At 37.2% G+C, this 10,028-nt stretch overlaps 1 protein-coding gene across 2 annotated transcripts in view; it reads right to left on the bottom strand.

Annotated features, from left to right (window-relative positions):
• Positions 1-9,289, bottom strand: part of PSD3 (pleckstrin and Sec7 domain containing 3) — a 275,704-nt gene extending 266,415 nt beyond the window's left edge. For both annotated transcript variants that reach the window (XM_072405277.1, XM_072405270.1), the window contains exon 1: positions 8,543-9,289. In XM_072405277.1, coding sequence (XP_072261378.1) covers positions 8,543-9,274 — 732 coding nt within the window. In that variant the 5' untranslated portion in view covers positions 9,275-9,289. The remainder of the gene's footprint in view (positions 1-8,542) is intronic.
• Positions 9,290-10,028: the final 739 nt, after the last annotated feature.

A 10,028-nucleotide genomic window follows, 5' to 3' on the forward strand; every position in this document is an offset into this window, starting at 1 on the left:
TATAGGTAAAGTACAGATATAAAAACAGTCTTTTTTTATGCATTATGCGCTTGTGGCAACTGATAACCCAGTAATAACAGCAACATGAATTTGATGTCAGGGTGCTAAACTGCACCTTTAGCACTTACTAAACTGTACCTGCAATTCAGTATTGCATGCCTTCTGGTTCCTGCAATTTTTTATTGCATATCTTCTGGTTCTTGCCCCCTCCATGCGTGCTTGTTAATAATAAACATTATTCTGATCCTCAGCCAAGCCTAGGTACTCCTGAGGGATAAGTCACTCAGCAGATAAATGTCTTGGGTTCTGTGATGCTTTATAAAGTGACATATGTGTCTCTCCATGATCTTCTGCTGTGTACTAAAATAATTTTTTAAAAAAAGCAGAAGGTTTGCTCAAGAAACAGATGTTAAAATTGAAGTTTTAGAATTCCTGCAGCATATAAAAATACTTTTAGGTCTCCAGTGTAAACAGTGTTTTCCACGTATACGTCAATAATTCAGTGGGACAGATTCCTTCTGGGTGCTTATACAAATTTACACAAATATGTATACAGATGTACATAGAAAACTTTCTTGTGTATTTGCAGCAGGTGAGCTGTTTCCAGGGAAACCAAGAAAAACCCTCTGGCTTCTTCTTTGACTTCTGGTAAGAAAAAGAGTACGTGACTCATCAACGGTGAGTCATAAAACAAGCTTCTTGGTGCTAATTCAACTGGTAAGAAAGCCATTAGGCAAAGTATACATGTAATTAGTTCGAGCCAAGCATGCTTTCTTATGGAACACAGGATGCGGCTAACTTCATAATACATTAATCTGAATATGTCATGTAGTAAAGTTCCCTCGTAATATAGAAAAAGCTATAGTTGTAATGCCATCTACTGGTATTTCCATAAAATCATACTACGACACAAAATTCAAACACACAAATATACAAGGTACAGTTAACAAAAGACTGACCCTTTCTATACATTCCAAGTGCAGGTAAAAGAGGTGCCCCAACTCTTCAAACACATATTGCAAAACAATCAAAATGCCACACTCCGAAAGAAATTGACATTACAAAAGCTTTATACTAGACGCTGCTTGCACACACCACAATGTGTTTAAATTTGCCACATCAACAACTCACATCATTACTCCATCACAAGGAGGCCGATGATATGATGTGAGTCGTTCCTTTGTCTATTTCAAACAAATTGTGAAGTGTACAAACAGATTAATCTTTCAGACTACTACAGCACAGATGCTTTTCACTGACATAACACTTGTAAATAAGATTTATGTAAACTTTCATAATGAAAACAATGGTATTTTTATGTAAAAAAAATGAATTGTGCATTATTATTAAAAATAGAACTTCTCCTTGTTTCCAGCACCACAGCTGATATCTTTACCCAGTCTTCTTTAAAACACAGATTTTACCTTGATTGACCAGGCAGGAATGACGACTGCATATGGAAATTCATTCTTTTCTGGTACCTGGCTATACCGGGACTGTGCATTAATTGCCATCTAGGTGTTCATGTCATCCAGGCAGTGATGTGAACACCCAAAATAAATCACCGTAGCATTAAATTATCAATGTTTGGTGTTCTGCCCCCATATTTCTTTTAAGAGCTTGGAGATTCCTGATGATTTCTTGGACATTCCGTCCACTGTACCCATTATTTTCCAGGGTAACTCTAATTCACATTTTAAACCTAGAAATGTTGCTGGACTAACTTAAAAGCTAGGGCACAGTTGTGTTACCATTATCATGTGGCTTAGCTCTTTTGCATGATATACCCAGTAAGCTAAAGTGATGAAGGTTTCAATGCAAATAGTGGGCACAATGGGCACAATCTGATATGTTTAGAAAAGGAAGTATGCTGAAAACGAAAATTATTTCTAGACTGTGACTAAGGTAAAAGCCAATTTTTGTAGTATGGGACACATTTTAGGCATTCTGAGTTTTTATTCACTATGCTATTACACGTTTTTATTCACAAATACTATTTCACATGTATAGTGATCATGATTTCTGCTGTTTTTATGAAACAGGTGTATTTTCTTAAGCTTGGATGCCTAAAACATTATTAATAAATTGTATTTAGAATTGGCCACCTAATTGCCTATGAAATTCTATTTCTTATGTTATATTATTTATAATTGGTTCATAATGTTAATGCTGGAGAAAATCGTATGGAGGTTTGTGTCTGTGTAAATGTCATCTTGGCTTTGCAAGAACAGTTCTGTTTCAACTCAGTTATTAAGATTCCAAGTAACATGTCTTATTATATGGCCATATATAGCCTAGACTTTTTATCTATGTCAGATAGTCTTTCATACATACACTACTGATTAATGCTAATTCAGATGTTTCAGTCATCACTTTAAAGTCTCCTTGGCAAAAACAAATGTCTCTCAACCTCCTTTTGTAGCTGCATGATCTTTTTCTTCCAAGAAGATGTTCAAGAGGATGGAAAAAAAATTCTACTTTTTTAAGTTTTTGGGGGGAGGTCACCTCCCCCTCTGTCTTTACTGCCATGGTGGGAAGACTCGCAGCCTCCTGGGAAACATACATCACATATCCCAGGAGGCTGTGAGCAGCTAGTTCTGTGCATGCCTGACATCTAGAGCAGCGGTCGCCAACCTTTTGGAACTCAAAAACCACTAAATTCATAATTTTAAATGCCGCGCACCATTAATAGGAATTTTTTAAAAAGATAAATTACATTTGTAAAATAGTTACATATTTATCATATTACATATGATCAGAGAACTTCCATTGTATTATTATGAAATACACCTAATAAATATAACAAAATTATAAATGCCTGTGTAATCATAACAAAATCTTTAAAGCTTGTTTAATTGCAACAAAATTATTAAAGTTGGTTTAATTATTACAAAGTAATTGAAGCTTATTAAAGTATTATACATTTTTAGTGTGATATTTCTTTCCGCTTGTTTGAAATGAGTTTATGGATTTTTGACTCCAATGACGTTACTGCAAGATGGAGAGCTGTTTTTTATTTTAAGTCGAGACTGGTACCAAGTTTTAATTGACATGACAGATGAAAATTTCTTTTGGCAGAGTGGCCAAATTTTTCTGAGGACTTCCACGGACCACTGGTTGGCGACCGCTGATCTAGAGAGAGAAGCCAAGGCTTTGCATGTCTTGCTGGGCTCAGTTCTCATTTTTTGTCATGCTTTGAGAATCCCTATTCCTGGCTTTAGTGGATATGTGTTCTGCTCTTATTGATAGATAGTGGGAGAGTTATCTTTGCCCTTCCGAGTTCAACAGACCAGTGCTGCACATAGTGTCAACGCTGCAGTAAATTAATTGCGGATGGAATAGATTTGTCTCCCTGCCTAAAAATACTGTAAACTGGCAGAACTAAGTATAAAAATATTACAGTTGACGATCGAAAATCTGTTTCCTTCATTTTTCTGGCATGAATATCAGAGCGCATTTTCAATACAGGGACTGTAGTACACTGTTTGGCCACTGGTGTTTTAATGGCTCTGTTCTGCAGAAACAGCTAATGGGTCTTGCTTGCTACACTAAATACACGTTGAGACGTCCCTGCTGCCTGGAACTGTGCCAGATGTCTGCCGGTGCTGCGAGTGGAAGGCTGGCCTGTGTGTGGAGGTAAGTATGACTTTCAAAAATCCGGCATTCCTCGGGTCTGGAGGTTGCTGGATTTTTGAAAGTCAACAGTATGTATATAGTAATATATAGTAAGAAGTAGTGCCATAAAATAAATACAAATTCAAAGAAAAAGGAACTTTCAAAAAATCCAAAATCTCAAAATTAGTCCAAAGAATAAAAAATATCTTTCAGAAGTCACACAATCCCATCAAACATCTAGGTTAAAAAAATGAACTGTAAATGGACACAATAAAGCGGTCTTCCAGGATACACTCATCGGATATGGTGGACCTGCACCCAGTTTGTAGAGTATGCATCCTGGTTGACCACCATATTATGTCCATTTACAATTGCTCAATTTTTTACCTGGATAAAGATAAAGATATGTTTCTTTATGAATTTGTATTTATCATATGGCTCTACTTCCTGGGGTTTGGTTACACTCCCCTGGTGTGTGGCTTCAATTAGTGCATGAGTACCTTTTTGATTAAAAACTTGTGTATTAAATTGTGCAGAAAGATGGTCCTTTCATCATAACATTCTGTATCAATTTGAATTCACCCTTTTAACTTATTAGGATTTCAAGTTTGCTTTTACAGTAAAGTTTTGCTTACTTTGGCACGACTAGTATGTGTGAGATTATAAAAAGGTTCTCTCTCATGTTTTGTCACTAATTAAAGTTCAGTTGAACTGTTCTGTCTTAGCTCATTAACATTCTCTTTAACAGCATAAATGTCAGGCCTTCACATTGCTTCATGAAATCTCTCACATAAACATTGGAAAACCTAATTTTCTTGATAGAACATTCCCTTCTTATGTAGTATTGCTTAAAAGATGGTGAAAAAATATACACCACTCACACACACTGATAATTTGACTTAATGAGTTTATTCAAATCAAAAAAATTGTATCCATGCAAGAAAACCTCTGCTGCCAGTAAGAGAATCAAATGATCGCCACAGTAACTGTTTTGGTGACATTTTGTGTTTCCAGGAGAGAAAATGAATAGAAATCGCAAAAAAAAAAAAACAAACAAACAGTACATTTACCTAATAATTATCTACCCTAATAAGACTTTACATCAGAGGTCAGCAAACTTTTTTGGCCACTAGGCCATTTCAGGGGTAGGCAGGGGAACAATAGGCCTGACTCTCTCTCGAGTCCCGCCCTAATGGCTACGGACCCCACTAGGAACGACCCCTGAAGGGAAATCTCTCTCTTCCGCAATGCATGCGGAGGAGAGCCAATGTTCCCTATTTACCCCGGCAGCCGAAGTGTTAACGCCAGCCGCGGTACATAGGGAAGGAAGCCAACACACGGAGGCTAAAGAGCTGCATGCAGCTTCGGTAGTTTGTTCCGGCTCCATCGCGGGTTGCTGGCCGGGATTATGCCGGATCGGCTGGGGGCATTAGGCCGTAAAAAACTACCGGCTAGGCCGTATCTGGCCAAAAGGCTGGAGTTTGCTGACCCCTGCTTTACATATTCTGATTTGTGCTAGGCAATACAGCCTGAACCAGCGTCCACCTCAAGATGTCACTGTACAATAGAAGAGTGTAAACATACTGATAAAGTCATCACTCCACTCCTCAAACTACACCTCAAATAATCATTACAGTCTCAGGTTTTACACTTATAAGACATGACAGCAGAATGAAGACCTCATCGGAGTTCTTTGTATTTGAAGGAAAGCACTATAAAATGCAGTAGAACCTGATTGACGCAATCCAAATGCCACAGTGCAGGAGACCAGAAAAGACTAATATTAAGAGAGATTCCTGGTATAATTTATGAAATTAAAGTAAAATTATTATACCTTAATATCTATACTGTAATTATTACAATAGATAAATAACTAGAACTAAAAAGTGAAAGTGCCAATAATAGCATAATAAAACATGGGTTTGCTTACTTCCCCTGTCTTGATCTGTACTGAAAACCCACTTAAGTTTCTAAACTGGACACCATTATCTCTCTGTACTGCATAGGTTTTAAACTAAATCCCAAATATATAAAATGGCTCAAGTTCATCTGTAACATATTTCTTTTATTATGGATGTCTAGGGAGTACTGGGAAACTGGACATTAAAAACGCACTGTAGGTTTTAATGGAATTATAACCATTGATAACACTTTCTCAAAATGTTCTAAAATGATTATAGTTTGGAACCTATTCCTGCGAGAATAGATGATGACAGGATAAATATGCAAAAATGAAAGTTGTGAGAAGTACACAGTTAAGGTGTTTGTGGCCTCATTCACACATATCCTCTCACTGCTGCTTTATATTAGCCTTTAGCTGATTTTATTTTGGTATAGGATGTCACTAGCTAGACGTTCTGTCTCCAATTTTTAGTTAGTTTATTTTATCATTCTAGCCTTGGCATTGGGGTAACATTTACGTAGTGGAAATGTCAATCAGTTATGTAGGACTAGCAATGTATTATTACTTGTGTATATATATAGTCAGCAATTTTATGCAGTAATTGTGCATTAAATACCTTCTAATATATCATTTTGTATACAGAACAAAGAAAACAATTTGTATCAGCGTTTTTCCAAAACCAAAGCTTTGGGAATTTGAGGAAAATTGTGAATGACAAATTTTTAACATTTTAAAGCTCAACACTCACGTAAACTACGCTCTATATTCAACCATGGTTGCATGGAACTCTAGAGTTACATTGAGCCTCTCAGGTCAGTTACCACTGACACCAATGACCTGTTTGGAGTGGCATTCTTCCCATTGACCACCAGGCTAATGTACCATGAACTGGGCAAAAGGGTAATAATATTTTTTTTGAGAAAGACTGGTCTAATGTTTAAAATTCCACAGTGGTCATGACATTCTGTTAACAAAAACTGCAGACTGTATTCATTGTTAAGGCTGATTTACAGAACCAAAGTTCTGGACTCTTAATGAATACATTTACTAAAATAAATGCTTTTAATAAAGTGTTCCTTTCAAACAGACATTGAATGTTGACATCCCTGCTACCTTTGCTGTAGTGAAGAGAAACTATTGACCAATGATCTAGCAGAATTGAACAGATTTGGGGGCATCTATTTTCCATCCCCTGCAGCATTCAGTGAGTCCCTCTGCCTAACCCTACATCATCAGGACTGCGTGTAGGAAACAGATATAAGTATTATTTGCAGGTATCATTTTAGTCATAGACTTTTCAGGCACAAATACATTTTTTTTAATTCTCATGCAGATTGTTCAGCAAGACAGTAAGCATAGAATATATATATATATATACTGCTTAACTATAGGCATAAATCAGTTTGTGTGTTTACTCACAACTACTTATACAAATAATTGAAAAATCTCAGTACTTGTAGACAAACGAATATTCCAAACATAAGGAGTGTCAATAAAAAAAATTACCAAATTGTGTAGCAAAAATTGTAGACTGTTAAAACTGATGTCCACAGAGAAACTGTGACATCTGATATTCAGTTGGGGTAATTCTAAGAATATATACATATGCTATGTATTATAATGACACTGCATTAATAGATCATACAATATTTAGGACTATTTCTCAAGAAATATTAGGATTTCATCATTGGTATTTCCCAATCTCACAAATGCAAAAAATTGTAATATCTGCTTTTTCTTAAAGTCTATGTAAAAATATTTATATCAAATAGGGAAGGATTAGAGCCTCTGTCACGTGCCTATTGCTGTTTCAGCTCTTTTATTTGTTCTAGTGACTGTAAGAGTGATAAAAAGTAATGGGACATCCAGAATTTTTTGTTTTTACCAGAGCAATAAAATATAGGGAGGAATCCTGCCAGGGCCACCTTGTATTAAGGAGAACTCTCTGGAAAGATTTTTATCAGTGACTTTAGGACAGGAAATAAAGGGGAATCTCCCTAGCAGGGTACAGACAGCAAACATAATCATGTAGGAATTTAACCCTTACCTGCTCAATACAAAACTATCAATCTGGACATGACACTTTAAAATATGTTTGCTCACTAATAATAATATATATGCCAATTTCATTTTTACTCCATGGTGTTTATTGGCTGTATACAAATGACCTAAACTTGTATTGTTTTGTTGTTTCCAAAGTTAAACAACAGTGAAATGTCAGCATATTAGGTTCATAACTGCATAGTTGTTACTTCCAAAAAATTGGACAAAAGTAAATAGCAGTGTTTCTGGCAGCAGACAAACAAACCTCAGTAACATTTTCCTCTGTAGAAATTGGACAGCTGCAATCTGATTTGGTTTCTACTGACAACACAAGGACTTTTCTCCACGATTTATCAATCTGACAAATAATGCTAAAACGGAACTATGGACAAAAATGACATATTTGATGCAGTCAGTCAGTGACATTACTACAGCAGTTTTTGTCTTTCTGTAACATATATTTATCTTGATCCCCCCAGTAGGTCTGGTATTTTAAAACTTTCAGCAAAAGTGAGAGTTACAGGGTTGAGACAAAGCGTTTACCACTAACAATGGTCAGCTTTAATTCATAGAGTTAAAACCTTTATCCAAGACTACAAAAAAACTTGCTGGAATTGTTTGGTGAACTTAGACTTCCATGTAAATTTTCCAGTCCGTCTAATGCTACCCTGTCCACAGGCTGACAGTTCTGCTGTCCAAGGGTGGCTACATTGCTAGTCCATGGATATTGTGGAGTAATGAACGTAGCCACCCTAAGATAGTAAGTGTGTCACTTGCCACATCGGCAGGTGAAAAGGAATGGAGCCACTACATCCAAGGACTGGTATGCTGCAACAAATCACATTTTTGTTCTTGGGTTTAGATACACTTTACATTTTTGGTTCAGTAATTGCAATATCTATAGACTTTATTGCCAAAAAGTAAAACATGCATTTTTTATGCACAAAAGGTATTAATGCTGATGACTAATAAAAGTCTTACCTTTTCAAGATTGACAAGGCTGGCCGTAGACACAGACATGGTGTACCTGGTAGTTAGCATCTGTCCATCTAACCGGCTCCTCTCCAATCTGTCATTCAGCCCTGGTAATGCCGGTGATTTTTCCACTACAGCATCCCGGAAACTTTTACTCTCCGGACTACTCAGAAGAATTGGTGTGTTAGCCATTCTCGGCTTGTGTACCTCGACCTTCCACCACATCTTGTCTTCTTCTACTGGGCTGGAAAGTTGATCCATCACATTCCAGCAGCTGGATACATAACTGTGACTGGGGTATGTGCAGGAGTTACTGTGTGAAGCATACTGGTTTGTCACTGGGATTGTAGATTTGTAGGCAGTACTTTCTCTGAATTGGTTACACAAGCTGTCCCTCTGATCATGAGTAAAAGTTCTTTCCCTGGTTTTGGCCAGTGTACAGGCTTGGGCAGTGGATGGGCTGTTTTTGGTGCCATTGCTCATTGCTGTGCAGATGTTTAAGCATGACACTTTCTTCTGGGCAGAGCTGTCTGCCTCTATCTTTAGCTTGCGGAGGGCAGGCTGTGTATCTTCTCTCACAGAAGAATCTGGCCCCCTGGTGTCACATGCCTTTTCGCTTGCAGCTAACAAACTTCTCTCTGCCAAACTGCACGCCTTCTCTGAATGCTGAGCAGATCTGCTGGGTGACTTCAGCTGGATAAAGAGGAAGGAAGTTTTCATCTGTTGCTGATCTGCCATTTCCTCACCGTGAACTTGTCAAGAGATCATTGTATATTCTACTGTGGAAAAGAACCGTACTTTTCCCGAGATCACCCTGAAATCCTCAGCTTTTGTAGACAACATATCTAGGGAAAAACATATTTGTACATTTATTTACCACAAACTGTCACTTTTTTGGAGTTAAAAGAGACAAATATGAGGCCTAATTTAATAAAGCTCTTCAAGGCTGGAGAGGATACACTTTCATCGGTGAGGCTAGGGGATCCAGCAAACCTGGAATGGATATCTTCAAAGTAATTTGCTATTTGCTAGCAAATGCTGTGAATCCTGAACCAGATCCATTCCAGGTTTCCTGGATCACCCAGCTTCACTGATGAAAGTATATCCTCTCCAGCCTTGAAGAGCTTTATTAAATCAGGCCCATAGAGTTTGACGTTTCTGTCTGTCTACATATACTGGTTGTCTGCCGTCCCCTTGCTTTGGTACTTAGATTTACTAGCCTGGAACATGTATGCTGACTATGATACTGAAAGTATTAAAAAATGCAGAAACAACATAACAGCCTGGTGACTAGAATTTTAGGGGATGTCTGGAAAGGAGGCCCAGATATTCTATCACTACAGAATTACTTCTTTAGTCTTCGAAGTATAACATTTTTCTTCAACATGTTGACATTTTTTTAAATTGAATTTTCTTAATAAACCATACAAGGAAAATCAAATGCAACAGGAAAGATATATCACAATGTGTGATACATAGCTTTTAACAGCAA

The sequence above is a fragment of the Pyxicephalus adspersus genome, chromosome 3, assembly GCF_032062135.1.
Source record: "Pyxicephalus adspersus chromosome 3, UCB_Pads_2.0, whole genome shotgun sequence".
Taxonomy (NCBI): Eukaryota; Metazoa; Chordata; class Amphibia; order Anura; family Pyxicephalidae; genus Pyxicephalus; species Pyxicephalus adspersus.